General features: G+C 42.2%; 1 protein-coding gene across 1 annotated transcript; it reads right to left on the bottom strand.

The window, feature by feature from the left end:
- Nucleotides 1-2,177: 2,177 nt before the first annotated feature.
- Nucleotides 2,178-5,816, bottom strand: LOC123063748 (probable protein phosphatase 2C 38). The gene is made up of 4 exons (XM_044487661.1): nt 4,873-5,816; nt 4,295-4,662; nt 3,867-4,103; nt 2,178-2,983 (listed from the first exon to the last, which is right to left on the bottom strand). Exons 1-4 carry the CDS (start codon nt 5,192-5,194, stop codon nt 2,750-2,752), a joined length of 1,161 nt encoding a protein of 386 aa, XP_044343596.1. The 5' UTR covers nt 5,195-5,816; the 3' UTR covers nt 2,178-2,749.
- Nucleotides 5,817-12,779: the final 6,963 nt, after the last annotated feature.

Consider the following 12,779-nt stretch of genomic DNA (forward strand, 5'->3'; position numbering starts at 1 on the left):
TCGCGAGTTTGAAAAAGATATTCGTGAATTTTAAAAATTGACCTCAAATTAGAAAATGTTGACAAATTTTAAAAAATGTTAATGAATTTGAATATTATTCGTGATTTTGAAGAAGATCATGAATTTTAAAAATGTTCATGATTTTAAAAGGGTTTTCCAATTCCTAAAGTATATAAATAAATTGAAAAAACAGAAAACTAAAATGAAAAAAACCATTGGTGAGGGCAGGGCCGCTGCTTCCTCCGGCTCTCCAGCAATGCCGAACTGAGAACATATCTTCTGATTCTCAAAAAAAAAAAAGTATCCGTATCTTCTGTTGCTTCCCGCGAGCTTCATCTAGATAAACAAACGCCTCACTAACAAGACTTTGATGGGAATACAAACAAGCATGAGAGAAAAAAGATCACGTTGCCAAGTTTTTTCTTTTGATCCCCAACAATACGTGATTGTCATGTGATGCTCGAAAGCTTTTCGAACCCCAAGTCCTCTTCTTCCTCGCTCTCCTCGGGTTGCCCGACCGAACCTGACGACGGGCGCCGCCTCCCCGCTGCCGCCTTGCTTCCCCCACGCCGCGCTTCCTGGATGTTGAAAAGCTAGCCGGGCTCAAATCTTCACTCGCTATAGTTGAATGCTGTACAAGTACATACAGTGTACTCCAAAATTATGAATGCAGGGGCTTCATACCATGAGCATTATATGTACTCCAGAATCATGAATGGGGTGTTAAGATTCTTGCATACAAACGTTGCAGTGCTGCAATGTTTTTGCTGAATTGCATACCTGTCATTTCTATAAAAAGCATATATGTTTTTGCTGAATTGCATACAAACAGTTGACAGTGTATAGAGTGTTAATTGACAGTAAGTAGAGTGAGATGATCAAATAAATACAGTGTCAAGATTCAGCCCTGGATAATTAACATACTCCTGTCATTTTAAGATTCAGCCCTGGACAATTCACAGTTATACTCCTGCCAATTGACAGTAAGTAGAGTGAGATGATCAAACGTTTGTGCTGAATTTGAATTGCATACAGTACGTTGGAGTAGTTTATAGCAGTGGCTAGTCATGGGTAAACTGACAGTAAGATTCAGCCCTGTATAGCAGTGACAGTGTAATCTTAACTACTTAAATCTTACAGTATGTACTCCTATCATTTTAACTGAATTTCTCTCAAGGCATAATTGTCCTTGATATAACTCATTTCTAGGATTACCTTGGGTAGATACACCACAATTGCAAGACCATGAATGCGGAAAAGATACTTACATTCATGCCGTGAGATAAAATTATTTGCATTTTTCTTCAGTGTATGTCCACCGCATTTTTCTTCTACTTTCATTGAGTAACACAAATTAGAACTATCATATTTAGCCAAGAGTCCCCACTTATTATATTCTGTGAGATGCAGTCATCTTTTACTCCAGTTCTTATTATAGTATTTTGGAGTACATTGCCTGGTGTTATACTGCTTGCAAGATTAGCATAGGTTCAGAAATGGGCACTAAAAACAGGATTTAATTCTCCAATTCAATTTTCAATTTCAATTTCAACAGTGATTTTACCCAGATTTTAACAGCAGCAGAGGCGGGGACTAAAAAAAACCTTAGTACTGGTTATTATATGATTTATATTAACAGCATAATAATCACTTGTAACTTGCTTGTCTTTAACTGACAGAAATACAGTGTACATTCTGAAACAGAGGGAACCTGAAATGGACTCGGCTAAAATCCCACTGTGGTTACGATCCACAACATTATTTCAGCTAAAATGGACTCATCATCACGTCAATTCACTATTGTTTCCTTCCACTTTTTTGATACTAACGTGCCTCGAAATTCCTTGATTCTCATATGAGGAATCCCTCCAAACAACTAACGGCTCATAGACAAGAAACTGCCAAAACAATCTTCATCAAACACTAATAAAAGATCAATTAGATGACCCCAAAGCGACTGACAAAATCTCAGTATGATACTTTAATCATCAATCACTCAATTGGACTGCAAATCCAATGCAATGCATACAATGCAACTTTAAAAAGAAAACAATCAACTAAACACGCTACTTGAGCAGGTCACACCGCGTTTCAACTCAAAATCACGATTCCTTTCTAATGTGTACAGCCATGTATGTGGATTTCTATTTAAAAACACTGGAAGCAAATACTGATGATTCAACAAGTTAAAGTAGATTATATATTTTTAGTCCTTCATGTCTTGGCAAAATGGACATATACTCTTCACAAAGTCCATGGCTAATGCTAATCCAACTCTGCCCCAACATCCACACTTCACAGAGCTGCATCCAGCTTAATAAAGCTTAAACAGTTATACAATGTGGGACAGAAAGCCGAAGAAGCTGCAAAATGAAGTAGAAGCCATGAGATGTAACAACAGCATCCAGCAATGTCTCAATCCCATGTTTCTTAAAGTACTGCTCAAGTTGAGGTCCATCCACCCCGCGAAAAGAGAAACGCCAGCTGATACCTGCAAATTATGCATTGCAGCTGCCAGCTTAGGTTTCTCCGAGCGAGCGAGCCAACAGAGGGTCATGTCATCACACCGATGACGCGGCGATCGAATCGAACAACGCCTCTCTCTCTATCTGTACATATTAGAAGTCAAAACAATACGGCTCCTCCACGCACCGCTCTACGCAGTGTCTGCAAGTCGTGTGGAGAGCACCAGCCCAAGATATGAACGATATATAGGAGGATATTTCCAGAAAGCATCAGTCATGGATGGTCAGCATTTCTGTGCAAACGTTGGCGTGCTGCCACCACCCCTTAGCGAAAGCAACGGCCCACCGTAGAGCCTCCTGCTGACAAGCGCAGGGTCCATGAATAATACCACAACAGTAATATCATCGTGGAAGTGCCTCCTGACCCCGCGGTCGATCTTCTTCAAGTCTGAGTATCTCATTTCTCTCTTCTTTGCCGCCTCCCGCAGAGCTGCTTTTATTAGTCGTCTCGCAATGCCCTGCAAAGATTTTCGTAGCAGTTAGCAACCAGTAGTTCACAGCTGAAGTTTCAGGGTATATGACAAGTCGACGAAAGGGAATTACAATTTGGAACTTCTAAAATGCAACTTCACTTTGCTAAAGTTTCAATCAAATAATACTTGGCGGTTCTCAAACAGAGCGCTTGAATTCACTCACCTCTTTAGGTGGAATCAGCAAAACCATACCGAATCGAAGACCAAATAGCTATGAAAAACTCTACAACATTGATGCAGGACAAATCTGCTATAGTGCGGCTATCTCACAGAACTTCATTTTTTTAAAATCTTATTCACATATTGGGAAGAAAACAGAGAGACAAAATTAGCTATCAATAGTAGTTGAACAGCCAAATTCGAATTAGCTTTTATTCAAGACCAAAATTGCCTTCTTTTTCTGGTGTAAAACAAATTCGGTATGAAATTTTACGATAGACCATATGCGTCTTGTGTCAATGTTGTAGATTTATTCATAATTTTTTGTAACTTCTCAGACCTCAGTGTGAGGCTGTGAGCTGATTTCACCAATTTTCATCTAAAGGAATGAGAGTGCACCCAGGTCCCTCCCTTACCCTGAGGAGCCATTCAAGCAATTTCATCAAACAAAATTTTATCGGATACATAATGAGAAGACACTGGGTAGCCATATGCTCAAACCATCACAACTACGACACTCAATACGAACCAGAAAAAACTGAAGGTTGTGGAGTAAAGGAGAGTTGCTCTCGATGGTCCTTACAAGTCATTCTGATATAACACTCGATGTGAACTATTTTTGGAATCAACAAAATAATAAGACAAGCCTAAAACAGGAACATAGTTCAGTACATTGCAAAAGAATTGTATAAGAGGAAGTGTGGCTTACATTCCGAGGCGAACAATGAACTATATCCACAGCTTCCTGATTGCTCAAGTGCTCCCATAGTCCATCTGACGCAAATATAACAAACTGATCTTCTGCGCACAGTCTGTGTTCTTCTATGGATGGTTCCGGACAAAGAATCGGTTTATGGAAGGGCCCTGGAATACGGAACCGGGCCAGAAGAGGCTCGCGGTTAAACTCCGAACTTTTTAGGTAGGCGTCACCGATCGTTCTGGAAACCTGAACACAAAGCAGAGAAAAGCCAGAGCATGAGTTAATTATACAAGTACAAATGGCGTGCTCTTGGCAGCATTAACTCATGAAATGGGGGCACAAATAGAAACCCTTACTAAATAAACTTCTGGCCCAAATTTTACATGGATATTTATAGACATCATCCATTAAACTGAAGCCAGCAAAATGAAATATACCTGAATAATGCCCTTGACGCGCCAAACATTGTGCTTGAGGACCACGATCCGGGGGTCGTCCGGGTGCATCTGTCTTAGCTCATCCCTTACCTCCTGAAAGCTCGCGTTATGCTCGGACGAGAGCTGAACTGCCTTAATGTCTTTGGCGCCCCGCTCGACTCTCCCGAGGACAGCACGGGAGTCGCCGGCGTTTGCTATGTACAGAACACCTTCGTTGATAATGCCAACCAAACAACATGTACCGACCGAGGCGATCTGCGGCTTGATGAGCCACTGCTTCCTCACAAGGTTCAGAAAGCCCTCCTCCGTGGCAGCGTAGGATCGGCGTATCACGTCGGCCGAGACTGTCTGTTGTTCCGTCGCAAACTCTGCATCGAAGCAATGATCAATCAGCTATGAGTAACAAACTAACACTAATTGGCCGCCATATTCATTGAAACTAGAGTCCAATGAGAACCAACATATAGGATGAGCTACCATGTCATTCCAAGCTAAGGCCCATCACATTTCATCATGTAACTAGCACCTACCTAGCAATCCATAAGATGTTTAGCACAGCGATGCATACTACTACTTACTCTTGAGGTGGTGGAAGAGGTTATCGGCGACGAAGCGGGCGGTCTCGGGCCCGCCGTGGCCGTCGTAGACGCCGACGAAGGTGGCGCAGGGCCCGTCGGCGGCGACGAGGGGCCCGGCCTCGAGCTGGCTGGCGTCCTCGAGCAGCTGGTTGGCCTGCACGACGGCCATGGAGAAGTCGCCGCAGGCGTGGCGGCCGGCGTCCCTGTACCAGAGCAGGCCCTCCCTGGTGCCGCCGCCCCCGGCGGCGACGACCTGCGCGCCGTCGGGCAGCGAGGGCTTGAAGCAGGGCCGCACGATGCGCATCATGGTCTGCCCCACCATGCCCTGCTCTTCTCGGTGGACTAGGGATCGGTGGGCGAGATCCGGCGGGGAGGGAGAGGTCCGGAGCGGGTTGACCCGAGCGAGAAGCAACCTACTCTGGAGGGAGGGAGGGGGAAGGGGAATAGAATAAAAATCGGAGCTTGGGTGGGGTGGGGTGTTGGTGAGGGCAGGGTCGGGTCGGGGGTAGCTCGCTAAGCTAGGAGGAGGCTATGGGAATCCTCTACGGGGAGAGTAGTCTAGTCGGCCGGCTCCAGCTCCGGCGCATGGAAAGGAAGCGGGGAGAAATCGTCTTGGGCGTAGGGTTGGTGGCGGAGCAAGCAGAGAGAGGTAGGGATTGGATCGGGGCGGCGGAGAAGAAATTGGTTTTCTTCGTGTTGTTGTTGCTGTTGAAGCAAGGCAGAGGAGGAGGGGGATGGTTGGCGGCGGGGGCAGAGAAGAAGGGGAAGGGGAAGGGGAAGGGGAAGGTGATTTACAACTTAGGAGGGGGAGAAGAAGAAGGAGGAGGAGGAGGAGGCCATGTGATGATGTGAGGAAGGTTTAGATTTGGAATCTCTCCTTCTCTCTTCTGCAGTGAGTTTGTGGATAGAAAAAACTACTAAGAGGGAAAGAAAGCTGGTTTTTTTAGCTCCTGCCCACAGCAAGAGAAGAGATGAGAAGAGAGCAGAGTGAGAGGGACTTGTTTGGTCCCTGTCCCCCTCTCCATTTATACCCGCTCTTTTTTGTTTCTCCTCCCCATTTTTTTATTACTATTTTCATTATTCTTCTTATTATTAGAGCAGCTCTAGGTGATGTCACATGTCATCACTCTACTAATAACCTCTAGTACATCGATTAACACATGAAAAGCACTCCGTCAGAGTCATCATCTTATGGTTCGTCATCTCATTTACCAGCGGCACCAAAAAATAGGCACCGCCGCCTAGTCGCCGAACAATGTTGTCCCGCTTGAACGCATCGTGCATACTGCTTCGGCATTCTCGTGAAGAAAGAATTTGTTGATGCGGATCCTGTGTGCCCTGCGCCGCACTTGTCGTGGCCGCCGGAGCATCCTTACGTGACACATCATGGGACGTGTGGCACTACCGTCTCTCGTGGCAGGGGCGCCGTGGATCTGGCACCTCAAGCGCCATCGTACCGTCTGTCACCGATGTTGTCCCTACTCGTGTCGTGCACCCTGTACGTCCCCAACACCGACTCGGATGAGAACAACAATGCCCCCTTCGTTTCCCCACCCTCGTCGAGGCCAAGCCCAAGCCTGGGGACCCAACAAAGGTCGTGCTCGACTTCTCTGTCCACAAAGGGGAGGATGCCCTCTATGGAGAGCGGCGCTTCAGCCCTGCAACTAATGACAAGGAGGACCGGCGGCAGATCGTCGCTCCGAGGAGGAGGCCACGATCAAGGCAGAGCAGGACCGTCGCTGGTCTTCTCAATAGCTAGCAGTGTTGAATAACGACATCACATATTTTGAAAATGAACAACATTTCAATGTCACAAAATATATGTAAATGCAACAAATTTGGCCCCTATTATAACTAGTTTAAATGTAGTATGTTCCTAATCGTTGTTTGATTGCATAAGATGACATCTATAAAATTCACACCAAACTATAAGAAAAAAATTGAGACGATAAAATTTGGAGGCCACAGACTATATAAAATGGCGATTCTAAGTTTGTGTGTTGCCTCTAAGTAACTAACTATGGAGCGCTCTAAGCGCAATAGAAGCCTTGAATATGATCTTAGAGTTACTCTGTCACACACACTCTCTGCTTCCTTCCGGGAAGCACCATGCGTCTGTTAGATAAATATAAACATATACTGTTGAAGCTGTTCCATTGTTGTTTTAAAATTGTATATAAGGACGGCCTGGGCTGTCCTTAATTTGGATTTGTATCCTAGCTTTGGTTTCAACATCATATTTAAGGGCAGAAATACGCGTATGATGGTTTGTATTGTCCTTTTTTCTTTAAATTTAAAATAAGAAGATACTCCCATCTGTATGTTAGAATAGATACCCAAGCTGTTACATATTTTTCTTAAGAGAATACATACAATAGTGACACCGTAACTCACGCCTTCATCATCTACTGCATAGTCCTTGTCAGCTTATCTTTTCCTCTGGATGTAGTACTGGACTTCACATACGCGTTATACTGTAATATATAGAAAAATAATCCCTCTAGTTATCATTAGTTAACTGTAAAACTTGGTGAGTAACGTTTTGTCTCAACTAGATTTATTATCTTCTCTCTTCTCTTCTCTTCTCTTCTCTTGTCTTCTTTTCTAGAATGAAACAAAAATAGGTGAAGCTAATTTCAAGGGCCCTCCTCTTTTGTCGCTAATACCCCAGTAATTTACAAGGGTGAATATGTTTGACTGGCAGTAAAAATAACTAGCTAGTTAATCAATTGCCCATAGTATGGCAAAGGAGTATAATTATCAACCAACCAATGGCAAATGGGTTCAAGTCAACTGTTGGTGACTAGGACGCATCTCTGTCATGAAGGAATCGAGCATGGTAAGTTGCCTCTCCTTTAATTCCACCTTCTCTTTTTCTTCCATGGAAATTTGCACATCTGTCCACATGCTAAAAGGTGGCCCGTTAATATACCCGATCAAAACGACAGACACATCGATCATGCGAGCTGAATGCCAGCTAAGATCAGGAGGGTTAACATGGTTATAAGTCATGTTTTAGGTCGAATTAAGAGGCATATATAGAACATAGTCATGTTTTACCTTTTCACTCTTCTTTGTCCATACAAGTCCACATTTTGGTTTCCATTTTCCATTTCGTTTTTTCTCCGCACGGCTAAATTATTTATATACATTATATATTCTCCTTCTGAGAAGCATCTTACTTCCATCCATCTCTCCTTTGATAAAATAATTACATAGATAGTTGTTGTTTTAATTTATTGTAAAAGGGTGGTCTGGGCTGTCCTTTGGATCTGTATCTCCCCTTGGTTTCAACATCAAATTTAACAGCCGAAATACATGTACTATGTTTCTTTTGTTTTGCTTTAAGAAAAATCCCCTATCTGTTTGTTAGATACCCAAGCTCATTTTTTATATATACTTCCCCCAATCCATATTAATTGTCGCTGCTTTAATATAATTTTAGTACAAAGTTGCACTCAAGCACCAATAATTAATATGAAATGGTGGGAGTACTTTATTTGCCATGCCATAATTAGCTATCGTGTAGTCGTTGTCAGCTTATCTTTTCCTCTACATATAAGTCGAGTTAGTTAAAATATTTATACTGTGTAGAAAAATAATCGCTCAAGTTACCATTGCTGAGCAACATCTTGTTCAATCGACATTTATTTATGGTGCGTTGCTCCCTAGATTCTTCTTCTAGACAGAAAGCAATTCGGTTGAACCTAATTTCAAGAGCTCCCTCTTTTGTTGCTAAGCAGTTTTAACATGCTCCGTCTTACCTCATCTTTTCACATGAGAGGTAAGAGTATAAAGATTCGTTGATCTCATTAATTATTATCTTGATTAACTCTTACCTTTTTACGTCACATGTAAAAAGAGGAGGTTAGAGGGAGCATGTTAAAATTTGCCCCAGTGAATTTAAAAGGGTGAAAATGTTTGAATGGATGGTACAACTCATTACTCACTAGGATTCGATTAATCAATTACCTATAGCATGGCAAAGGAGTATAGTATCAACCAACCAATGGCAAATGGGGTCAAGTCAACTCTTGTGTTGATGACTAGGACTCACACATCTCTCTGTCATGAACGAATAGCACATGATAAGTTGACTCTCCTTTAATTCCACCTTATTCTTTTTTTTCCATGAAAATTTTGCGCCTCTGTCCACATGCTAAAAAGGAGGCCGGTTAATATATCGGTCAAAACGACGGACACATCGTTCATGCGAGATGAATGCCAGTTAAGCTCAGGAAGTTTAGCATGCATAAGTCATGTCTTAGCGAAAATTAAGAGGCAAATATAGAAACTAGCCAAGTAGCCATGTTGTTGGTTTTGAGTTGGTCATATGTTGTACTTTTTTTTACTCTTCTTCCTGTCTACATCGATCGGCTTGTAGGCTTGAGTGACCATTGTCCATCTTTCTCGTTACACTGAGAGTTCGATCGGGTGAAGCATCTAGCTAAGCTAGCCCTGGTACCATTCATTATTGAACTACTTCATTTCCTTTCTGGCGTCAATTTTTTAACATTCCTGAAAATAAATAGAAACAACAAAAGGATGGCCTACGCTGATCTGTTGTATCTCAGCCTTGGTTTCAACATCACATCACATTTAACAGCCGGAATATGTTTGGATAGTTTACATAAAAGATACTCACCTCTGTCTGTTAGATACACAAGCTGACCTTTTTTTTAAAAACACATGTACTACAATTGTATCTCAGCCTTGGTTTCAACACCACATCACATTTAATAGCCGAAATACGTTTGGATAGTTTACATAAAAGATACTCACATCTGTCTGTTAGATACCCAAGCTGGTCTTTTTTTAAAAACATACGTACTACAATTGTATCTCAGCCTTGGTTTCAACATCACATCACATTTAACGGTATTTCGTACTATGTTTGGATTGTTACAAAAAAGATACTCACACCTCTATAGTAGAAAAAAGATCAACCAAATTCAGGTGAAGATAATTTCAAGGGCTCCCTCTTTTATTACTACTTTGGTATTTTAGAATGCTGAAAACGTTTGACTAGACGGTAGAAAATGGTTAAAACGACGGACGCATCGATCATGTGAGATGAATGGCAGTTAAGCTCAGGAGGTTTAGCATGCATAAGTCATTTCTTAGTGGAAATTAAGAGGCAAATATAGAACCTATCCAAGTAGCCATGTTGTTGGTTGTGAGTTGGTTATGTTTTAGTAATTTTCTACTCTTCTTCCTGTCCATGCCAGTCAGCATTTAGGCTTGAGTGACCATTGTCCATCTTTCTCATCGCACTGAGAATTTGGGTAAAGTTGGTTTCAAGGGCTGCTTTTGTTGTTAGCACTCCAGTGATTTAGAATGGTGAAAATGTTTGACCGAGCGGTACAACTAACTAGCTACTTATACTAGGATGATTAGGCATTGCATAGTAAAGGAGTATCATTCAATCAACCAACCAATGGCAATGGGTTGTGGTCAACTCTTGATTACTAGGAGTAGGATACATCTCTGTCATGGACAAATCGCACATGATAAGTTGCCGCTAGCTCCTTTTTTCCCAATGGAACGTAACGGTGAAAAGATGGCCAGTTAATCATATAAAAAGGATAGATATGTCAGGTGAAATGGATGACAGTCAAGCAGAGGAGGCTTAGCATGCATGCATAAAGCCATGTTTTATTTGGAAATCAAGAGGCATATATCATAGTCTTCTTCTTTTCTCTTCTCTGTCTTGAGTTAGCCGAATTAACTTATTGATTTTGGACACCTTTTGTCTCTTGAAATAGTGCCCAAGTTGCTGCCCATCCTGTGTCCCCTCCGTGGAATGCAAGACTTAATCCCCATATTCATTAAAATCTATGTACCAAAATGTAATATATTTTTTAAATTTTTTTGCCTAGGGTATAAAAAACGTCTTACGTTTTTTGTTTGTTATGGAGGGAGTGCTATTTTGGCTTAAAGATTGATAAGAATGTAGTAGCACTGCAGATTGACGGGCAACACGACAACATGTACAGGAGATGGAAGATTGCACAAATACTGGACAAAAGCTTGGATGGATGGATGATAATTAAGATCCCCAAGTTCCCGCGGTACAGAAGAAGAAACATTTTTGTGAACTTTTGCAGTCATCTATCAACCACAACAAAAATGGCTGCTAGGTTGTCAACCTTTTCCGGCAGAGCAATGCTAGCTAGCTTGCCCTGGTACCATTCGTGACTGAACTAGTTCATTTGCTTTCTTACTTGGGAAATGACATATTGTGCACCATGGATGCTGGCCATCTCAAGGACTTGGGAACAACACACACATCTCCTGAAACACAGAGTATTCTTACGTTCACTAAGAGTGAGAGAAATCATTGCATTGCTACATTTATTTAATTAACGGTGGAACTGTGTGTACAATGTTTATTTATATGGTTGGGTTAACAGGTAGTTGATTATTTTGTCAAAATATCTCATGTTCAAACTTTTTAAGCAAAATTGATTCTTCGTCTGACAAAGGTGGTGCCGACATGTCCTTGGTAGTTCTGACAAAGATGGATGATATGTACACGGTAGTGCTGGCAAAGATTCGTTGGAACGTATGTTGCGTTGGCGACAATGAAGGCAAAGCACGATGCCAGCTAGAGCCCCAATGTGAATATGAGGTGTAGGAGAGTGGCATCAAACTGCGGTGGTGTATGCTTGTTAATCTGACACCGGGGCGAAAAAGAAGAGCAAGGTGGCGACATCCGGCTATTCGGTGGTGATAAGAAGAGGGGACGAGATAGCATGCGGTGGAGTGGTGTGTCGGAGACCCTCATCGATGTCACACTAGAGTAGGTGAGGGCAAAGCAGTAGAGAGGTGGTAGGCCGGGAGAGGGGAAGAGGGGCAAGGAAGATCGGCTTGTGGGAATGCAGTGAGCAATTTCGAGCATCATATATGAGGTCATATCATGAAAAATGTATATGGGGAAAATCAGCTATGTATACCAATATATAGTTTATATGTAATGAGGCATAATTGATATCTTTTTATCACTCAATACCATTAACTAACAATTTTGATTGAGACTAAAGGCATCTTGGTCGGTAGTTGCACCATCAAATGTCGAGTGGGGTGTCGCATCGAGACGAAATAATGCATCGAGGGAACTAACACGAAGCACTTGGCTGACTTTTGTTTTTGGTATGTATTTAGCACATGTAAGCATCTAGCATTGAAATAGAGAACACTTCTATGATTTTATTTTTTCTATGTTTTTGTTGGATGGCCATCTAGTGTTGTACATAGATGCCCTAATACTCAGGGTGAAAGAAATCACTGTGCAACATTTAATTAAGGTTGAACTGTGAGTATGATGTTTATTTAAGTGGCCATGTTAACAGTCACTTGGTTTATTTAAAAACGAAAGTACTTTACACACGATATTCACACGCACGATGTGTAGACGATAGGTAATCAAACGACTGTGCTGCAGCTCGATCTTGTCATGGACGGTTTGATGACCTGTGTCGTCCAAGAGTCGGCCAAGAAATGTCGTCTGCCTAGCAACGCTGATTTAAAAAAAACACTCATGTACAAACTTTTGAAGGAAAATCGATTCTTCATCCATGTCCAGCGAACCAAAGGCGGTGCCAACACGTCTATGGTAGTGCTGACAAAGATGGCTGACATGTGTGCAGTGGTGCCGGCAAAGTTGCGTTGAAACGTATGTTGCACTGGCAACAACAATGGTGAAGCATGACGCCAGCTGGAACCCCAATACGAATATGAGGTGTAGGAGAGTGGTATATGCTTGTTAAGCCAACACTGATGCAAGAAAAAAACAAGAACAAGGTAGCGACATCAAGCTATTCGGTGGTGATAAGAAGATGGAAGGAGGTACCATGCGGTGGAGTGGTGTGTCAGAGATCCTCATCAATGTCACACTTGAGTAGGTG

The sequence above is a fragment of the Triticum aestivum genome, chromosome 3A (assembly GCF_018294505.1).
Source record: "Triticum aestivum cultivar Chinese Spring chromosome 3A, IWGSC CS RefSeq v2.1, whole genome shotgun sequence".
NCBI classification, from domain to species: Eukaryota; Viridiplantae; Streptophyta; class Magnoliopsida; order Poales; family Poaceae; genus Triticum; species Triticum aestivum.

Coding starts and splice junctions, on each gene's coding strand:
- LOC123063748 (XM_044487661.1), bottom strand. CDS start 5,194: ATGGTGGGGCAGACCATGATGCGCATCGTGCGGCCCTGCTTCAAGCCC. Junction 4,104..4,294: donor GCGTCAAGGGCATTATTCAG/GTATATTTCATT, acceptor CTTTGTGTTCAG/GTTTCCAGAACGATCGGTGA. Junction 2,984..3,866: donor TTCATTGTTCGCCTCGGAAT/GTAAGCCACACT, acceptor AAATCTTTGCAG/GGCATTGCGAGACGACTAAT.